Genomic DNA, 22,818 nt, shown 5'->3' on the forward strand with positions numbered 1-22,818 from the left:
GGACTGAGGTAAAAATTTCTATGTAGTTTTGATTTGCATTTCCCTAGTTGCTTGTGGTACTGAACATTTTATATATCTGTCATCCATTCATATTTCTTCTTTTGAGAGGTGTCTATTCAGTTCTTTACTGTACTTTGAATACCATCTCAGTTATTAATTAAAAAAATTAAATCCATAAGATTCTCTTAGTATCTGTTATTCATTTGAAGAAAGAGAATACTGTTGTAAGACTTTTGTGAAGATTAAATAATAATATATGCAAAATGCTTAGTTTACTGTCTTACACATAGAAAGTGCCCAATTAATATTTTTAAGCTCAAAGTAAGAATGCAGAATTTAATGCTTTCTTTAGGTCCTGCTCCTTAATTAGTCTTGGCTACTTGGATTTTGAAGAGCTGGTGAACAGGTTCCTAAGTCAGCCAAGATCCTGATGTAATCCTCCAGTACCCGTTCTGTCAGGGGGAGTACCTAGGGCTCCATCATCCTAGATGAAAGATAAATATCCCTCATTCAGCCTCCCACATACTGTGGATATTTATTCTTCGTATACAACAAGAATATCTGTTGGGTGATGTGATATCATAATAGTGGCATTTCTAGAGATTTAGATGAGGACACAGCAGTTTTGCATTCATCTCTAACAGCTAGTCAGTTAATGCCTTATTATGGATAGAATTAGACAATGGGCAAGAGTTCTTTGGAGTCAAGAATTCCAAACATAAGGTATGAATCCCACCAGTCTTGTTAGAGGGTTGTAGTCAGTCTAACCAGTAGAAATTTCCTGAGACACTATTTTATTCCCCAAGATATAAATGGAGCTAACTTTCAGAAATGTGAGAGTGGGATTGGGACAAATACCTGAGATGATAAACTTATAAGGAGGAAAAGTTTTTTTGGTTTATAGTTTCAGAAGATGCTAGTCCCTGTTTGGGAATGTGGTACATTATGGCAGGGAGTGAATGGAGGAAAAAGGCTGTTCACCTCATGGCCACAGGGAAGGATATATATATATATATATATATACATATATATATATATACATATATATATATGTATATATACATATATATATATATATATATAGAGAGAGAGAGAGAGAGAGGTGGATATGGGCAATGGGGGAGGAAAAGGAAAGGAGCCAGAGTCACAGTATATACTTCATGGGAATACCACTAGGTCTCACATCCTTTAGGTCCTACCATCTCCAATGGTGTCACAAGCTGGTGACCAAGTCTTTAACACATGGACCTTTAGGGAATATTTGAATTTGAATGGTATTTGCAAAGGCTTTCATCCTTGACACATACATCAACTTAGTTGCAAAATATATAATATGTCTAAGCCTGCTTGTCATTTTCTTGACTATATAAAAATATTTAACTTCTGTATATCCTCTGTATTGTATTCCTAATAATTATTATCATAATCTACATTGATATTTTGTTTTAAGGTCCTTAAGGATAGGAGTTAGTATCTTCTTCAATCAATAGTCAACTGACTAAGCTAAAAGAATTGGTCAGAAATGGAAACAATTCAGATATCTTATATTCATTATATTTTAAACAAACTGCTATGAAACTTTAAATATTTTAATATATTATTCTATAAGTGTGGATTTTATACACTATAAATCATTTAATAGATTTTGTGGATGTTGATGTTTTATTCATTGAAAAAAATTTCATGCCTAGTATTCTGGGGAAAAATATAATATTCATTAGTTATTTTATTTTCCAGATATTATATTGAAATCTTGCTGCAGGAGTATAGATTGAGTGCTTTTGTTGATGTTGCACTATACCAGTTTAGAAATGTCTATACTGAACAACAAACAGGAGATGCAATAAATGAAGAACAAGTTATCAAATCCCAGTCAACAATTATCCAGGAAGTACAGGTTTGCTGTGATGATAGATCCACTCTATCAAAAATAATTCTCAGTGGGGCTGGGGTTATGGCTCAGTGGCAGAACACTTGCCTCACACATGTGAGGTACTGGGTTCAATCCTTAGCATCACATAAAAATAAGCAAAATTTATTGTGTCCATGTATAACGAAAAAAAATAAATAATAAATAAATAAATAAATAAAATTCTTAGGGCTGGGGGTGGTAGAGTGCTTGCCTAGTACATGAGGCCCTGGATTGAATTACTGATACCACAAAATATATGAAAATATCCAAAGCCAAAGGCTCCATTTGCTTATTTTTTTTCTTTGTGATAACTTTTTAAATTTTTTTTTCTTTTTTCTTTTTTTTTTATTGGATGTTCACAACATTACAAAGCTCATGACAAATCATATTTCATAGATTAGAATCAATTGGGTTATGAACTCCCATTTTTACCCCAAATACAGATTGCAGAATCACATCGGCTACACATCACATTTTTACATACTGCCATATTAGTGACAGTTGTATTCTGCTACCTTTACTATCCTCTAGTATCCCCCCTCCCCTTCCCTCCCCTCTTCTCTCTCTACCCCATCTATTGAAATTCATTTCCCTCCAAGTTTGTTATCCCATTCCCCTCGTAAACTCTTATATATAATTTTGTATAACAATGAGGGTCTCCCTCCATTTGCTTATTAATTTCAAGAGATAAGATGCTTTTTAGGGGAATGCAATTATCAACAATTACTGAGCTGTGGCTTGGAATATCTTTATTATAAAACCTGCTTTTAAATAGTCTATAATATCATTTACTCATTTGCAGTAAAATGGAGTAATAAAGAGTCATTAAATAGCTGAATTATGATACTTTCAGAGTGTATTTTCCCATATATTAAAGATTTGTTTTTTCAAATTGGAAAATAGGTTATAACATTGGAAAACTGGGAAACAACTAATGCAACTAATGAAGTCCAGAAGATCACAGTAACCAGCCCATGTGTGGGAGCTAATTCATGTTCATTTCACCAATACAGATTGATCTATAACATGGAAAAGACTAGTAAGTTATAAATAATTAGGGTGATGTTGTTTCTTTTTACATATAGATGTAGCTACAAAGGATTTACTCTAAGTCTTGTGGTACTGTTTGGTAATTATCATTTTAATAATATGCTAGACAAAGGAGAAAAATAAATCATAAAGAAAAGCCTTCAGACTGGGATAGAAAATGACATAAATATACACAACTTTATGGCATATACCATCATTTTTATAAGGATAATTATAAATACATATATCTAAATCCATATAAGGATAATTATAAATACATATATCTAAATCCATATAAGGATTTTATGTATTTGTGGCTCAGAGGTATAAGTTCAGAAAATAAAAATTAAATTTATCCTTACAATGATATAAACATATCTTTCAATTTCCCAAATTAAGAGATAGACCTATGATACACTAATTTGTTGGTTAATAATAGAAGATTTCTATATTTGCTAATAAATTCTAAAAAAATTTCTTTTGCTATTTCTGTTAATTATTTCAACTGATAAATATTAATGAGTACTCACTGTTTGCAAAATACATACTTCTTATTATGGGAATATTAAATAGTAAAATATGATCCCTGGTCTCAAAAATATCACAAACCAATTAAAAAGCCAAACTATTGAACAAATCAATTTCAGACCTTAATTTCTCTAAGTGATAACTCACATGTTACAGAGTATGGCTGCTTTAAAAAAAGTGCAAAACATACTTTGTCTGTTGTAAGCCAGAAAGATTTCAACTCATCTGCCTTTTTTTTTCTTTTTTAATTCATCCAAAAGTCTTGTTACCTGCTGATGCTTCTGGCTTCCTAATGCAATCAGCTTTGAATGACCTCTGGTCTGTAAAACCAGACACAGTTCAAGTAATAAGAAAAAGGAATCTCCAGAGCTTTATCTACACAATAACCTTTGTATCCACTAGAGGTAAGCTTGTATTTCATTTTGTGCTTCCCCAGGAAATAAACGATACCCTGGGCAACTCTACTATGAAAGGTTAAAAAAAAAGTTCCATAAAATGATAGAGGAAAATAGATTCATAGCCTTGATCAATGGTAGGAGAAATGGAAATTAAATGGTACATTTTTTTTCTATATTAATTTAAATTTTAGTTTTATTTCAAGAAATATACAGCTCCAATGCAGGAGAAATACACTGTGTGCACTGCAAATATATTCATTGCTATAGTATTATACTTTTTACAATCAGTGAAAATATTAATTTTGAAAATAAAATTTAAGTAAATCCATATTATTCAGGAAACATTAGTCTGACCAAATCTTGCCTGAAGAAAGGATTATGTGGTCTAATTCACAAGGGAAACATTTCATATCAGACTCCTTGAAGATTGACAGAACTCATTAGAATATTAACATCCTTAAGAAGTCCTGCTATTAAAAAAAATCAGTTCACCTGGGTTTAATGCAAAATTATTTGATCTCTCAACCTTTTAAAAATATTTTCAAGTAATAGCTTTTAACCTCATATTAATGTTTTATACATGACATTTTTGGCAATATTGAGGTAGATATTCTGTCTTCAGTTAAAGTTAGTAAGCAATTTGGCTATTTGGTATATCTAAGCTTATAAAGTAGGTCCCTGGGGTGTGTGTGTGTGTGTTTATTTTCCAATTCATGAAAGTAGAATGTTACCTCAATGTTTATGTCTTATTTTATGAAATTGTTAATTTGATTGTTGAATGGGAGATAAAGAATTTTGTTTAATATGAATTGAAGCTCCAAAAATTTCAAAAAGTTAGTTGTTCAAAATACTATAAAAAAGAGGATATAGCTACTCTTATTGATCTGTTTATAGATCAGAAACAAATTTTGAGGCTTCAGCAGTGACTTTAAAAAATATGGTACTAAAACCATGGCTGAATATATTGTCAGCCTTTACCCAATAAAGAAGATCAGTGGGATTCAACTAGTATAGGATCCTTCCAATGAGGAGAAACCTCTAAGGACAAGGTCTTGTTTCTCTCAAAGTGACATTGTCTGAACAAGCCTCATAGGTCTGGGCTGGTTTTTGGAAATCGGCTTTTTGCCCTATTCATACATAAAGAAAATAGCCCAGTCAAGCCCTCTACATTGAAATGATGATATTGGCACAGAACTAAAATATTTTTTTTGGAATATCCTCCTGCCCATTGATCTATACTGCATATGCCCAGTTGTATCCCTCTGTTTATCTTACAATATTTCTTCTTAAGTCATAAAGAACTTTGGTAGATAGCACTTCACTGTTTTGCTATTTCTGCTATGAATAAATCTACTCAAATGTGGGGATCTGCTTTTCTTTTCCCCTGTTCATCCTTATTTTGAATTAATGGGACTCCAAATAAAAACAATTTGGCATTATTTGAATGTCTGTTATAGATATTTGGTATGTTACTAATTAACTCTTAACATTGTTTGGTACTTCATTTCAGGAGACTTTGATCTACTTGGTTATGAAGTACTTGAAGGGAATAATGTCACACTGGATATTACAGAACAAACCAAAGGGAAACCCAGTTTGGAGACATTCACACTGAACTGGGATGGGATTGCCTCAGTGCCTCTTACTCCAGCGTCATCAGAAGTTGAAGTATGCTCCAGGAATATTCCTACCATGCATCTTCCCAGCACCATTTGGTGGTGTTCACCGAACCTTTATAGACAAATGAGAAAGAGACGTTACTTCCAAAATTCACATAAATCATTTAGAATTTGATCAGCTTACTAAGATTTATATATCATGAACATTTTTGTCTAAGGAGACACAGAGACAATTGAGCACAAAGCCTGCACCCTTTTTCTGGACAAAGTATCTCAAAGTTATTAGAATCTTGTTTTGCTTTTGAGTGCAGGCTCTCTGTCCCTCTATCCATGCCAGCATTCATCTTCATCCAAAATCCAACTGGTCATCACATAAAAGTCAGAAAATCCTTGAGAGATGTAGTATAGTAAAAATGCTGAACAATGAAGTTTAAATCTCTTGTTATTTTATTACATAGAAAATTAACTAACTGTCAATCTTCTATGAAGAAATGTTTAAGGAGTAGTAATATATTCTCCTACTTGGTGTGAGGGGAGAATGGAGGAGACATGACAAAGATAGAGGGAAGGAAAGGGTAGTTCTTGGGTCTGTGTCAACAGGACTTAATATGCCTACATGTGGGGCAGCTCTTCTTAGAGAAAGAATGCTGTGGTTACTGAATTTTGACAACTACCTTCCTGTATTTAAATCATAATGTGATGATTAGACATTATACATTATCTCAAGCCCCTAATCCTTTGTTGTTATTGTTGTTGTTTTGTTTGTGTGTGTGTCTCTGTGTGTGTGTGTGTGTGTGTGTGTGTGTGTTTGGGAGTACTGGACATCAAACCCAAAGCCCCCTCAGTTAGGCAAGCACTCTACCACTGAGCCACATCTCCAGCCTCGAGTCCTTAATTCCCTCTCAATATTTTTTTGGAATTAGGAATTGAACCCACAGGTGCTTAACCACTGAGCAACACCTTCAGTCCATTTTTATTTTTTATTTTGAGACCGGTCTTGCAGAGTTGCTTAGGACCTCACTAAGTTGCTGAAGCTGGTATCAAATTTGCAATCCTCTTGTCTCCGCTTCCCAAGATGCTGGGATCACAAGCGAGCGCTACCCTGCCTGGCTTGGGCCCTCATTTCTAAACAATAATTATTTTTGTGCTTTGCCAGATCAATAGATGTAGAGATGATAAGGGTCTCATGAATATACCAATTCCTTTATATTCCAGTATTATTTATTATTTTTAGATAATCTGAAATACAGACTTATAGTACATGCATCTCCTCTTTTGAAAAATGGGTTGCATTAGAGTATATAGTTTTTGTTTTTTGGGGTTTTTTTGTTAATTTTGAGATATTTGGGGAAGTCTTTTATTCAGAATCTGTTTAATTATTGATTTAAGTTTTCTTTCTCATTCTCTTTAAAACATTTAACTTATAACCATGCTAATAGTAACCAGTTGGATATAACTATTTTATTCTAAGATAAAATTTGAAAAATTATTGGACACTAAAATACACATTAACTTAAAATTATTTTGATAATTATCTCATAATTATGGCTAACATGGGAATTATAAAAACATTGTTAGAACTAATTAGTAGAATTACTAATGTTCTAAGACTTCATGAAAAAGAAGTTATTATAGCTCATATTGTTAATTTAGTTTCAGGCAGCAGTGGAAGAAATGGTTAGCACTAAATGTCCACCACAAATTGCACATTTTGAAGAAGGATTTGTTGTGAAATACTTCAGAGACTATGAAACTGATTTTGACCTGGTATGGAATATTTCACTAACCTTGAAATTGATCAAATAAGTATTCATATAAATATTGGGGCTTTGTAATTTCCTTTTTGAACTAGCATTGATTCTGTTATTATTCAAAGTCAAATTGTAAAAACAATTTTGTTACAGATTTATTGGTAAGGCCTGTCCTAGCATCTTCTCACATAATAAAATAATTCATTTGTGAAAGCTTCATTTGCATCCCACAAATTTGCTAATTTTGCTCACTTTCTGTTGGTTAAATTTACTTAACCAACAGAAAGTGAGCAAAATTAGCATGTCAGGTAGATATGCACTTGTTCCAAATGAATATTTTAAGAATAAAAAGGAAATAGTCAAATTATTTAATTTATAACACTCAAGAAGTAACTGTGAATTCTTAAAAATATATATCATATTATACTTTGCAAAAGCAGATGTTTTAGTGAGGAAAAATAGGAAAACCTTTCTATTTAATGGGCAACCTGCTCGCCTTAATAAACACATGTAAGTCTGAATTTGTTACTAGAGGCCCTGAGGGCTGCACAAATAATTAACATTCACTCCTTTCCTACTGCATCTCCCATCACCATCCCCGCACTCCTTTCTTTGCTCAACCCAGGGTTACCTATCTACATTTGCCAATACCAGGCTCTTACCTATCTACTCTGCATGGCTCCTATATATAGGAATATTGTTCTTCATCACTTAAATTTTGAAGATTAAACAAAAAGCAAACAAAAACCTGCCATATAGTAAACACTGAACACACATCATAGAAGGAATGAATAAATATCTTTGACTGGTTCATAATATAAGAAAGGACTTGAGAAATAATTAAATACAAATACAAGGTTATGGGTCAGAGGGGAGCTTTAGACTTCCAGGAAAGGAGAGAATATTTCAAGTTAGAGCCATTTGAGAAACAGTATTGAACTTTGAACAATTGTTTGGGTATGGTGAGAGAAAATCAAGAAACAAATCATGTTTTCATTTGAAATGTTGTTTTTATAGGAACGTATTAATAGAGGGCAGAAGACAGCTGAAACTGATGCTTACTGTGGTCGTTATTCCCTGAAAAATCCAGCTGTTCTTTTTGACTCGACAGATGTTAAGCCAAACAGATCACCATATGGAAACATTTTATTATTTCCTTATAATCAGGTATGCTCAACAAAATGACATGCTAATTGAATCTGAAAAACACCTTGGTAATAAAATTTCATGAAATTTTAAGACAAGGAAAAGTGCTTGTCATATGAAATCATGTCATGTTGAACAGGCACTGTGGCTCACATTCTGGGTGCTTTAGTGATTCCTCTTCTGACAATTCTAAAAAGAAAAAAAATTGTGTGTGTGTGTGTGTGTGTGTGTGTGTGTGTGTGTGTGTGACTATATATCATGTATTCTTCTTTATCTCATAATTTTAGAAGACATGATTTGCACATAGTTTGAACACTAAAATAATTAAAATGTATAACATCCTCCATTTTTCTTCATTTATTAGGAAGAAACAAAATGGATAGCCATTATAAGCTGATCTTGAGTGTTTAGTTGGGGAAACATGAAAGAAAATCATGAATTGAAGAGATGGCCATTTTAGGATAAATATTTTAAAACCAATAAACATAACTTTTTGCTTTTTTTGTTTTTAAAATTCTGAAATATGTTTGGGTGCTTAAGGAGTTTGGGACCATTAAAACAAGTTTTTAATTACTATTTTACTTTCATCTCTATCTCTTAATACTAAAATACATTCATATCCTGATTAATCTGTCTGAATATTTACCTCTCTTCTCTCTTCATCTGCAATGACTTTTAAGTTTAGTGAACAATTTAGTTAGTAGACAGCTCACCTCCACAGGGAATGAATTGTTCTCATTTTTAAAGGAAATCATATCTAAGAAAACAATAAAGAATTAATCATTAGTTGTTAGGTCACTTTGACTCCATCTCCTTGTTTATAAAATCTTCCTCAATTATTCTCCTACAACTACTAGCTGAAATTAATCTTTCCTTTCTTTCTATAGTATATATGGAAAAGGTTCAACAAATATTTATTTAGTTGGATTGGGTTAATTTGAATTGTTACAAAACAATTTAATGGGAAGATATGCTAACTTTTACCATATTTTTTATATAGTTATGTTTAGCATACAAAGGATTCCTGAAAAATTATATTGGTCTAAAATTTCAGTACCAAGACAATGGCAAGATTACTAGAAGTGCTGATATACAATTTACATATAACTTTGCTTATGGAAACAAGTAAGTTGCACTATGAATTTGGAAAAACTTAAGTTATTACTATACTATATGTTTATATGTTTTTACAAAGATAAATTCCTTTCTTGTTTTGTTTTATTTGGAGGGAGGGGAAATCGTGAGCACATGGATCTAACTTACAATATTTATAGTCTGTACAAGTGCTTCCTAACAGAAATAGATTAGAAATGTATATATTATGAAAATTAAAAGTGGCCTAGTATCATCATCATCCTCATCACATATGACCATTTGAAAAACAAGGCATGGTAGTCATGGTAACACATGCCTGTTATCCCAGTAACTCTGGAGATGCAGGAAGGAAGATTGCAAGTTCTAGGCCAGCTGAAGCAATTTTGCAAAACCCTATCTCAAAATTTTTAAAAGGGTTGGGGATTTAGTGCAGTGGTAAAGAACACTAATCAATCCCCAGTAATAAAAAATACAAAATGATAGTAAACTTTAGAATTTAAATCATATATTAAATCCAGTATGTTCTCAGCTAATGGAAAACAGTAGAAAAAGATTAGCTTAGCTTATCAGAATTTTGTTACTGGACTTCAGTCACGGGGTGGGGGGTGGGGGAGTGCTTGCTATGTGATAGTAGAGAAAATAGAATGTTTTGATGAATATATAAGATAAAGGGAGAAAAGGTATTTTGAAGTAATGCTTACTTTGCCAAAAATTAAACATGTAGAACTGCAAATAAGGAATTATAAAGGAAGTATCTGAATGAGCCTAGACAATGCTTTTAAATGACTACAATTGTCGTAAACTCAAGAACAGTTAGTTCTGTATAATTATTCTTTGAGTTTTTAAAAATAGTTATAGCTTGATATTAATTAAATCCTAACTGTATTTCTATCTGCAATGTATGAAAAAATCCATTTATAGTAGAAATAACAATGAAAAGACACACATTCTCTATTTTAGAAAATACTTCTCATTAATGTTAAGATATGTTGATTGAAAGTATAACTTACATAAAGCTGAATTCACTCTTTCAAAGTGCACAGTTCTGTGAGTTTTAAGAAATGTATGCACTCATGCAACTACCTCTGTGCTTGTAAAATATTAGCATGCTATGATATTATATCCTGTATTAGAACTGGAAAAATAGGATAGTAGAGTGAACTATTTTAGTTAAAAAATGTCAGATATAACAGTAAATTCAGTCCAGTGTTGAGAAGCAAAACTGGAACTTGACAGTAGTTTCAGAAGAGCTCACTGGAGTAGCATTGTGTGGAATTTTTTTTTTTTTTTTTTTTTTTTGCTATGCCATCACCTCCTTGATAAAAATCATAGTTTTAACTCAATGAAACATTCTTAAAGTCTATCTTTTCTCAAATATATGTACACTTCCTTAGGCTGCTTGTATCCTGCTTATTATACTCTAAGATATAAACTTCTACCCATTTGATTAACAAAATTTATGTTAAATTCAAAAAAGTAAAAATTAAAAATAAAATAAAATAGTTGACTCTATTTTGTGTCTTGTTTTTTGTTAAAGTTCTCTATACCAATGTGTGCCCTTTACCTACTGTTATATAATGTTATTTTACATTTCTGTATCTACTACCAAGGCTTATAAATAAAAGAAAACCTGAAGTTGTTTGTAATATTAAAGCTTTTACTACCAATGTACGCTTCTGCTGGTATTTCTTGTTTTGCCTACTTTTTTGTGCTAATGAGTATGTTTGATGAACATCTTGGTGGAGGAGCTTTTACTCTTTGAAAAGTTTGATGACTTTTGCAATGTATTTTTATTACTAATTTATACATTGATTTAATTATTTCAGTTGGACTTACACTTGCATAGATCTTCTGGATCTCATACAAACCAAATATGAAGGAACAGATTTTTCTCTTCAAAGGATTAGTTTGCAGAAAGCATCAGAATCACAGTTCTTCTATGTGGATGTAGTATACATTGGACAGACATCGACAATCTCAACGTTGGTTGGTATGTTCTATCATTTTATATCTACAGTTGTCTTCTAAATGTGTCATATAATAAAATTCTACTGTGGATATTATTCTTATGTTCTGTATAGACAGGAATATTAATCTTTGAATATTCATGATTCATTCTTTTACCTCCATAAATTATGATTTAGGGGCTGAGAGTGTTGTTCAGTGATGGAGTGCTTTCTTAGCATGCACAAGGCCCTGGGTTTGAATGCGAGCACCAAAAAACAACAACAACAACAACAAAAAAAAAAAAAAAAAAATATATATATATATATATATATATGCACACACATATACATATATACATATATAATGAAATAAAATAAAATGAATAATATTATGATTTTACTTTATTTTTAATGGAAAGGCAAGATGATTTGTCCTTTTGTAAGAATAAAATCATTCTTAATATAAACTTTCTCATTGTAGCAAGATTAGTAGTATAGTCCTGAATTTTGTTTATTACTTTCTCATTAAAGCAAGAATTTTTTTTATAGTCCTGATTTTGCTTATCAAAAAATACACCACGACAAACATTTTCATTTTGTTTGTTTTATCTTTGAGAAACCAACTATCAGGAGGGATAGCCATTCCTAAAATTCACCTATTGACACTGACATTATTAGCTAAAAATGAAAAAGTTATTTTTTATAGTCTTAGCATGTGGACTTAATCATGTTATTAAACTCATATGTATGAGATATGATAATTATGATAATTATGATAATAAAAAATAAAACACTACAATGTATTTCCCATTTACTTTGTTTGTTTACATTCTTTAGAAATGCCAAAGAGAAGACTTCCAGCATTAGCAAATAAAGGTATATTTTTAAAGCACTTTCAGGTGAATCAGAGCAAAATTAATGGATCAACTATAACAATCCAATATTTTATTATCATGACTTCATATAATTGCAGTCATAATATACCCCTAATGGCTGTAAGCTTTGGACAGGTAAGCCTAGAATTTTATAAGTTATTGTTTTCAACTTAATGATCATTTCTTTTAATGTAATTAATTTAAAATTTTTTTGAAAATTGCTGCTATTTAAATTGAATATCTTTTGATAAGGCAATTATTTTAAGATAAATGATTTATAAACTTGTTTTACTTGAGCAAGAACATTGACTTTAAGCATGAAAAAAATCTTCAGGAAATATTCATGGGTAAAGAAAACAGGGTAAACATCCTTATGAAACAAAATTAGTCAGATTTAAGTAGAATTTTTGTATTGACTTAAAAGGAAAAGTCATGATCTCTTCCATAATTCCAAAATAATTTGCATAGGTTTTAAACTGCTTGAATGATTTATAAGGTCAGTATTAAAAACTACAAATGTGATAAGCATTTTAAAGTTTAATTTCCTATAAAAATACATGATAAGTTAATATTATTTCCTGCAACAAATTAAAAACAAGTAAATAAGCTCAAGATTAAAGTTTAAATTATTAACTCTTGTAATTAGAGAGTCACAGAAAACTTTAACTTATCAACTTTATGATTAAAGATAATGAAAAACTATAAGTATTCCCCAAAACTGCCTTTACCCCATGCTGGCTCAATGTTTTAGTCTTCATAGCTTCCAGATAAATGTCTTGTAAATGTTTTCTAGTGTTTTACTCTTAGCTCTATTACAAAATGTGCTAACTCAGGGCTTTGTGTTCTCAAACATCTATGTCAACAGTCTCCCAGTTTTCAAGATTACTCATGAAACTGATAATTGGTGATTGTTATGTGTAAGCTTTAGCTATAATTAAAGATTTAGTTGGATAATATGGGATTTAATTTTTGTGTTCTTTTTAAAAATATAGAAATGAAAGATAAATGCAATAATGTGCACACATGTTTAATGTACAGATCCATGAATTGTTTTTAAAACTTTACTTTTGAGATAATTAGAGTCATATTCAGTTGTAAGAAATAATATAAACACATACCTATAACCTTCACCTATTACTCCCCATCATAACTTCTTGTAAAATATAATGTGACAATTAGGAAATTTACATTGATACAATCCACTAATCAACCTTATTTAGATTTTATCAGATTTTCATACACTTATTTGCGTGTGTGTGTGTGTGTGTGTGTGTGTGCGCAGTTCTGTGCAATCCTATCACAAGTGTAGATGCATCTGACCACTACCAACACTTCCATTATAAGCATTCTTGTGCTACCCTTTAGCCACCAGCAATGTATCAGTGATCCATTTTGTCAGCATTTGGTGTTATCACTACATATATATTTTTTCATATTAGCCATTTTTATAAGTTATTTTGGTTTTAAGTTGTCTTCCCCAATGGCTAATGATAAACATGGTTTTATGGGCTTATCTACTGCTCATATTTTTTTTTCTGGTGTAACCAAATGACCTGACAAGAACAACTTTAGGGAAGAAAAAGTTCATTTAGGGGCTCACAGTTTCAGAGGTCTTGGTCCATAGACAGCCTGATACATTCCTTAGGTGAGGCTGAACATCATAGTGGAAGAGTATGGCAGAGGGAAGCAGCTCACATGATGATCAGAAAGCAGAGAGCGCCACTATACAAACAAAGTATATACCCCCGCCCCCCCCCAAAGCATGCCTCCAGTGACCCGCCTCCTCCAGCCTCGTCCTACCTGCCTTCAGTTACCACTCAGTTAATCCCATCAGAGGAACAATTCACTGATTGGGTTAAGGCTCTCATAGCCCAATCATTTCACCTCTGAATATTCTTGCATTGTCTCCCACATGACCTTTTGGGGTACACCTAATATCTAAACAATAACATCATATATCGTATATAAAATGTATTCTTATATCTTTTGCCCATTTTCTAATCAGGTTGTCTATTCAATATTGTTGAGTTTTTAAAAGTCTTTTTATATTCTAGATTCAGTTTCCTTGTTAGATATGTGGTTAACAAAAATTTTGTCCCAGACCATACTTTGTCTTCTCATCTTCAAGGTCTTTCATAGTGGAAAAACTGTTAGGTTTGATAGAATCCAATTTACCATTGTGACAATTGTTTTTCTCTTATGGTTTCAAGTCTTAAACATTTTTTTTTCTAAAAGTTTTATAGATTTGCATTTTACACTTAAGGCCATGATTCATTTGAATTTTTATATAAGATCTGATTTTAGGACCAGGCTTATTGTTCTACCTGTGGCTCCAGTTGCTCTGGTACCATTTATTGAAAATATAAATTTTCTCCATTTAATTACCTTTGTACTTTTATGAAAAATCAATAGGCCATATTTGTGTGGGTTTACTTCTGGGTTATCTATTCTATTCTATTTTCTACATGTTGATCCTTCTGCCAGTACCACACTATCTTGATCATTCTGTTCTATTTTCTACATGTTGATCTTTCTGCCAATACCACACTGTCTTGATCACTATAGCTATATACTAAGCCTTAACATCTAGTAGAGAGAATTCTCTCAGTTTATTCTTCTTGTGTGAAAGTACTTTAGCAATTCTAGTTCCTGTGCCTTTTTGTACACATTTTAGAATAAGACTGATTATGTCTACACAAAATCTTGCTGGCATTTTGATACTCATTGCCTTAAGCCGATATATTGTTTTGATAAGAATTGGCATCTTAATTATGTTGAGTATTCCAACCCATGAATAGAGTATGTCTTTCCATTGATTTAGGTTCCAATATGTTGTACAAAAAAGAAAAATCAACACATTTAGGTCTTCTTTCTTACTTTAACCAGAATTTTTCAATTTTCAGATCAGATCTACAACATGTTTTGTTAGATATGTATATATTTCATTTTTCTGGAAGCAATTTTAAGTGCTATTTTTTAAATTTTGGTTTTCACATGTTCATCATTTGTACTTAAAAATGTAATTGTTTTTGTGCATTGATGTTGTATCCTGAAATTTGCTGAACTCAATGAATTTTTACCAAATAAATACACTCATAACCACCATTCAGATCAAGGTAAAGGAAGTCATTAGTTTCCTGAGAGATTTCTTTTTAATCTCCTCCTTGTCATTAGATGACAAATCCCTTACACCCAGATAACCATTTTTTCACTTTTACCACCATTAAATACTTTTGCCTATTTTTAAACTTTATATCAATGGACTCATAACAATGCAATCTTTTAGGGCTAGGGATATAACTCAGTTGGTAGACTGCTTGTCTCACATGCACAAGGCCCTGGGTCAATTCCCAGCACTACAAAAAAAAAAAAAAAAAAAAAAAAAAAAAAAAAAAAAGAATGCAATCTTTTGTATCTAACTTCCTTTAGCCAATATTGAGAGATTCATTTGTTACATTTAGCTACAGTTATTTTTGTTTTTCATTATTGTACATTATTCCATGGAATAAACATACCACCATTTATCTGTTGTGTTAATGGTCTTTTGCACTATATTCAGTTTAGAGTCATTTCGAATAAAGTTGATGTAAACATTCTTTCATATGTCATCTGGCACTTATGTTTATCTACTTGAGTATCATTTTTAATTCCATAAGATTGACAGATAACTGAAGGACTTAAAGTGGAGAGAACACGATTAAGGTTATAATCTAAGAATCTCTATAAAGTGTTGCTTCTGCGAATTGATTGGTACTCAGTATTTAAAAAGTCACCAGTAAGACTAGACCAGTCCCTCTACTACGATATTCTTCTTTATATTGTTTATCAAGTCCCCATATGCTATTTCTTCAGAATGGTTTTAGTTTTCTGATAACCAAGATTGCATCTCCTGCTTCTTTTCTGTCCATAGTTATGAGCTTTGTACATTGAACAGAATGTATGCTCAATAAATATTTGTTCCTTGAGTGATGGAGGGTACATTCTGAATTAATGAGGTATTACTGTGGTTCCAGTTGATTGCTACACAAATGACTGAGTTGACTTTGGCCTCATTATTATAGCTGTGTATGCACAGCCTGTATTGATTTATGTGACTCTCTCTAACATTCTGAAAAATCTTGAATACTTGAAGCTCATTTATGCCATGTCACAAGATTGTACCATGGTAAAATAGAAATCATGTTAACCATTGTTTGGTTTAATCATTTTATCAATATTTGTTTTGGAAATTAGGTAATCACAAATGAGACAGAGAATGAGTCTGTTTACAGAGGAAAAAATTGGCCAGGGAAGTCAAAGATTCATATTCAAAGAATTCAAGAAGCTTCTCCACCTATAAGTGGCACCTTTGACATTTATGCTTATGGACATGTTTTCAAAGGTATATGAGGAATGTTCAGAACATTGATATATACACATACAAATATATAGTCTACAAAATGTTAAATGTTATTTCATTTGATAATTGCTACTTATTGCTATTTTTACATTGATGTAATGTGTGTGTGTTTATGTATGACATACTATATTTGGCCAATCATTAACCAATCATAACCAAACATAATAATTTTTTTTTAAATTCTTCTGTTACTAGATTAGAAAAGAGTTCACCCACCCAAAGCCACTGTTATTTGTAATGATTCTTCTTTCTTTTTTGGTAGTGGATATTGAACCCAGGGGCATTTAACCACTGAACCACATCCCCAGCCCTTATTTATGTTTTATTTAGACACAGGATCTTGATAAATTGCTTAGGGCTGTGCTAAGTTTCTGAGGCTGGCTTTGAACTTGTACTCCTTCTGCCTCAGCCTCCCAAGCCGCTGGGATTACAGGAGTGCACAACCATGCCTGGCTGTAATGGTTATTCTTATTTAACGTTAATATAAGAAAAAAGTCTGCAAAAATATAATATACTCTTAACAGTCATTTTTTGAAAGTAGATGACTTTCGTAAATCATACCTTTATATGACACATGCATTTTAAAAAGTATTCATGATTAGGGTAGCCAGAAACGATAATAATATTAACATATTCTAAAATTGGGACTAGAATATTATTTTTTAAAGATGACTTTAATTGAATAATCAAGACCTGTTCTGCCTAACATAACCATGAGCCATATGTTGCTACTGAGCACTTACAATGATACAAGTGCCATAGAGTGAAATAAATAACATTGAAATATTGTTTCAACATTATTGAAATAACATTTTAAGTATATATTTCTTTACATAATATTTATTATCAAAATAATTGTAATTGTTCTTGTTTTTAAAAAAATCACTACTCTTAGAAAAATTTAAAATTATATTTGTGATTCATAATGTTTATAAATTAGACAATGTTGATCTAGACAACAATAGTAAATGTTTTGGTGCACTACTTTCTTTTTTATTTTTAAAATTTTTTTTTTAGTTGCAAATGGACACAATACCTTTATTATTTTATTATTTTTATGTGGTGCTGAGGATTGAACCCAGGGCATCACACGTGCTAAGCAAGCACTCTACTACTGAGCCACAACCCCATCCCCTGATGCACTAATTTTTAATAGTATTTTTCTACATGATTTCCAGAACAAATGATATTTTCATATTTTCTTTATTGCCTCAGCAGATGTACCACATTCATAGCTTAAAATATCTATAAAGGGAATTGATATTAAAAATAAAAGTATTTGAGATGAGGCCCTAGTTGGGAGGTACATTATTATGTAACTATTGTTTCCCATAAATATATATATTCACAGCACAAGTGAGACGTTTCACCTTCACTTTTAATGGAGGAGGGTGTGTGGCTTACAAGTAGTAGTATACAGTACACGTTACTTGTACTTTAACAATGAAATCTGGTTTGTAAATTCTTGACTCCTGCTCTTTACCCCCCTCTGTGAATGCAGGCATCCCTGCTGCTGTGTCAGCTGCAGATTTGCAGTTTGCTCTCCAGAGCCTGGAAGAAGTAGGGCAAGTCTCAGTTACACAAGAGGGCACTTGTGCTGGATACTCATGGAGCATCAAGTGGAGAAGCACATGTGGAAGGCAGAATCTTCTCCAGGTTCCCTCATTTGGCTTGGCTTCTGTTTTCTTCTGTGTGTTGTTGCTTATTTGCACCCTGCCTCATTTAAAAAGAATTGGAGATTTTTATTTGTGTATACTGAAAAAGTCAAACTATAGACCAAAAAATTTTTAAAGGCATTTGACCAGAAGATTGCTTTACATTAGGTGGACAAGGTGTACTCTTTCATGGCTCATAACTGTTGGTACTTTATTCTCCGTTCCACATGGGAAAACGTTCAGGAATATGTGAGTTAAAGACCCTTGGCAGGGACAGAAAGAGCACCTGAAAGGCCAGTCTCAAAACAAAATCTAGGTGCATTTTAAGAGGTAGGAGTCGGGGGCAAGGAGAATCAGCTTCACTGACAATAATTCTGCCACTAGGGCTGTCATCTGGGTCCTTGGTACTTTTGTGGTTTGAAATGTGACCTTTTTTAGTTGGGGAGGAGGTCACACCTTAAATTCTCATCTAGTTATTTTAGCTTAGAGTGTTGAAAGGGATAGAGGAGAAGATTTAGGCCTAGAGCACATGAAGGAGAGGAGTCTAGGAGTGACTAGGTCACAGAGTGTCCAGCATTAAAAAGATTATGCTTTCTAGTGATGATGAGAGTAAGAGGAAAAATAGTCTCTCCCATGCATTGTGGTGAGAATATAAATTAGTACAACTTTAGTTTTTTTTTATGACTAGCTAATACATTTTTAAATTAGTACAACTTTGAGGGAAGATAATCTAAGAGTATCTGAATATATATATACTTAATTATCCAGCAATCTCATTTATATTAATTCCATCCTACTGAAATAATAATATAACTATGAAATGATACAGGCACAAAGATAGTCTGAAGCATTATTATTTATAACAGTAAAAACTTATAAACAAGTGTCTTCAATGGGAGAATAGTTGTTTGAATGACATACTTCATGTGAATACTATGTGATCATATATAGACCCACGTATATTTAGCTGGAGAGATGTTCATGACATAAGCTGGAAAAATGCAGAACTCTACTTATGAAATCATTTTGCAGCAGGAGTGCGAGCTAGGGAGATTGGACACAAAAAAAAGTATGTAAACCAGTCTATATGGATGTGTAAAATAGTAACGATCGTAAAAGATGTAGAAGTTATTTTAAGAGTACACATGGCCTGGAACTAGAATTAGAAAATTCCATAACTGCCATAGCTCTAGTGACTGGTCTCCTTCTTGTTATCTCTGCTACTGCAAGTGTATCCAACTCTTTGTCTCTTTTCCAGCAAATCTTCTCTGCTTATTCATCATTTCTGTGCCTCATCACGTTGGCTCACGCATTGCCCAGGACTTTGCTAGCCCTTGTATACATCAGAAGGCTGCCATATTGGCAGAGAAACTTTAGAATGATCAAATTGTACATACTGATTTGATTTGGGTTCACTTTTACCATTGGAAGAAAACCTAAGTCCAAGAGTGGATGAAATTCCAGGGTAGTCAGAGGAGGTGAAATATGCTAAAGGGGAAAGTTGATGCTCAGATGGAAAGAGTACTCAACTTTTCACTTATTCAACAATATCAAAGTGATTATATTTAGAAAAAGTGTAGAATACTTTAAATACCCAATTTAGTATATTGATTTTCTCTAGACTTGCTGAATCTAAAAATTCAAGTGAATTTTTAGTCATTGAATTCATATTTTAATTAATGCAATGTATGACAGTATAATAGTCTTAGCATTTTCTCTGTGAATAGACTATTCTCTTTTTTGAAGAGTTTCCTTTAAAAAAAAGTGACAAAAGTGGTTTTGATCTTTTTTGCTTTTAGTCCTTAAATTATAAAGAAAAACTTGAGTGGTCATATTTACCATAGTCCTTCTAGTAAAATGATTTCTGTTAAAAATAGGTTAATGATTCCAACATCACTGGAGAAAAGGCTAATGTGACAGTTGCAAAGGTAAGAGAAGGTGGCTTATTCAGACGACACATCCTGGGAGACCTTCTGCGCACACCCAGTCAAAAGCCACAGGTATTTTTGAAACTTTTCTTACAACACTTGGCATAATTTTAAATGGATAAATAATTTTTAATATGTTAAAGACCTGTAAAACAGGATGGTTGACTTCTCTATCTTCATGTTAATATTTGCATTAACATCTGATCAAATCAGTAAATTATTTTATGACTTTTGGGGAATTAGCCTCCTTGTCAATTTTTTTTTAATTTACTACTGCCAGAATTAGAGAATATGTTCTTTTGTTTAAATAGTTCTGTGAAGTAATTACTAATACTGCCATTTTCTTGAGGATGAAATTAAAAATGTAAAGAAGTTAGGTGGCTTTCCCAAGAGCAACCTCTGTTTTTCTTCCTATTACTAATTAACTCCTGGTAGCATATGTCTTCATTTTTTTTCATTTATAGTTTTAGGCAACTCTCTATTCCAACCCTACTAGAATATAAGTTGGATGACTTCAGTGATGTCACCTATTTTGCTTAGTATTTCCTGTATTACTAACATTTACAATGGTGCCAGATACAAAAAGGGCACATTTGCTGAATAAATGAAAGAATGAAATGTCAAAATAGAAAATGTACAGACTAATTTTTTAGACAAGCAAACAAAATTCCATTTGCTCTAAATCCTGTGCATATTCTAGTGATCCAAGCTTCTTCTTTACCCTTATTAATCAGCTCTGTTTCTATACTTGAAGGTTCAAGTCTATGTCAATGGAATTCCATCTAAATGTTCAGGTGACTGTGGGTTTACGTGGGATCCCATGAGTACTCCCCTAATCTCCGCCACAAGTCCTTCTCAAGGTAACCTGATTTTTTAACAGAGTAAGAAGAAGTAAAATAACCTGCAAAATGTAGACTAATAATGATTTTTAAAATATGCTTATACTGATGTCATCAACTAAGGCAAATAGACCATTCTGCATAGTTATAGATATATATATATATATATATATATATATATATATATATATATATATATATATATATATCAGATAAGAAATCTATGTAAACAGAACTAATTATGTATTTTATTTTTTAAAAATACTGCCCTTGAAACTGAAGCATAGCCTTTAAAGTACAGGAGACACTAATCATCTATTCTCCAGTTTGATCAATTTCTAAATTTCACTTTTGCATTGAGATATTTTTGTTCAAATCATCTAGCTAGGGTGTTAATTAGAACATTTCAGTATTTGAGAACACTTCTAGGATAGTTAGTATTAAAAGGATAGTAACAAGACAGCTACCGCTTAATAGTTGAGTACTAGATTTGAGATTAAGAGTGGAAAATTTTTGCCAAGAGTTCTGTCTAGTCCAGGGCATGCATTATACCATTTCTTCATAGCATGTTTGCTTCAAAAAATATGATATACTCTGCATCTGAACTCCTGAGGATTGAAATAAATAACAGGAATGAGGATTGTTAAGTGGTGACTTTTTCAATCAGAAGGATAAGTTCAGATAGTATAATTTTAGTATCAGATACTAAAATATTTAGTCTTGTTGGCTAGTTGGAAGCTTCACCTAATTGTATATGGGTGGCTCAAAAGCATTGATGTTTTAAAGTTAGTGTATCTTTAAGTTGAAAAAAATATACTGTTTAGATTTTTTATAGTAATAATATTGGGGATAATTTGTGTTATGTAGTGTTAAACGGCTCAAGAATCAGAACATGATGAGCAGTTGATCATAGTCCTTAAGTATCCTTATTTTTGTACCTATCCTTGCATTTTTAATGATCTACCATATTTATATGTACTTCCTGATGATTACTCCTTATTCAAAATAATTAAGAACCTGAATTGCCTTTTGGTATCTTACAGTTAATTTTAAAATAATGAAAAATATAAAGAATGCTATAAAAATCATTTTCACTGAAAACTAACAGTTGCTCACATTTTGTCTTATGTACTACCAATCATCAGTCTATGAAAGATGTATTATTGGAATAGCTAAAATCTACTTTGAGCATCAATTTAGTCATAGTTTCCCATCCAACTCTGCAGAGGCAATAATTAATTTGTGTATATTCACCCAGGCCATGTTTATTTAATACCCTTTGTATATAATACACACAGAAATGGTGATTTTGCAATTTTGTGAAGTTTATGACCGAGATATTGCAATATAAATATCATTTTGCATCTTATTTTTATAAAAATCACTCATGACTCATTGGGGATATATTTTATGTGGTTATATGTATATCTAATTTATTACTTTTAAGTACTTCATGAATATATCAATTTATTTGTTTCTCTGTTGATAGACAACTAAATTGTCTACCATATTTTGGTTTTATAAATAAAACTATATTGAGCTTCCTGTACAAACTTCGTATTGTACACATGCTAGTACTTTATAGGAATATATGACCAGACATTGACTTGCTGGATAGTAATTGGCTATTTGCATAGTTAGTTTATTAGATTACCAAATTAGTCTCCAAATTGACTGTACTACCAGTAAGCATTAAAG

The 22,818-nt window shown here is 31.9% G+C and overlaps 1 protein-coding gene across 1 annotated transcript in view; it reads left to right on the forward strand.

The window, feature by feature from the left end:
* Positions 1-22,818, forward strand: part of PKHD1L1 (PKHD1 like 1) — a 141,818-nt gene that overhangs the window by 35,038 nt on the left and 83,962 nt on the right. The window contains exons 15-27 of the mRNA XM_081266473.1: positions 1,738-1,897; positions 2,816-2,951; positions 3,730-3,873; positions 5,378-5,535; positions 7,140-7,253; positions 8,255-8,404; positions 9,384-9,508; positions 11,305-11,468; positions 12,262-12,434; positions 16,533-16,680; positions 18,200-18,354; positions 20,231-20,353; positions 21,036-21,141. Coding sequence (XP_081122599.1) covers positions 1,738-1,897; positions 2,816-2,951; positions 3,730-3,873; positions 5,378-5,535; positions 7,140-7,253; positions 8,255-8,404; positions 9,384-9,508; positions 11,305-11,468; positions 12,262-12,434; positions 16,533-16,680; positions 18,200-18,354; positions 20,231-20,353; positions 21,036-21,141 — 1,856 coding nt within the window. The remainder of the gene's footprint in view (positions 1-1,737; positions 1,898-2,815; positions 2,952-3,729; positions 3,874-5,377; positions 5,536-7,139; positions 7,254-8,254; positions 8,405-9,383; positions 9,509-11,304; positions 11,469-12,261; positions 12,435-16,532; positions 16,681-18,199; positions 18,355-20,230; positions 20,354-21,035; positions 21,142-22,818) is intronic.

The sequence above is a fragment of the Spermophilus citellus genome, assembly GCF_964194105.1.
Source record: "Spermophilus citellus genome assembly, chromosome: 14".
NCBI classification, from domain to species: Eukaryota; Metazoa; Chordata; class Mammalia; order Rodentia; family Sciuridae; genus Spermophilus; species Spermophilus citellus.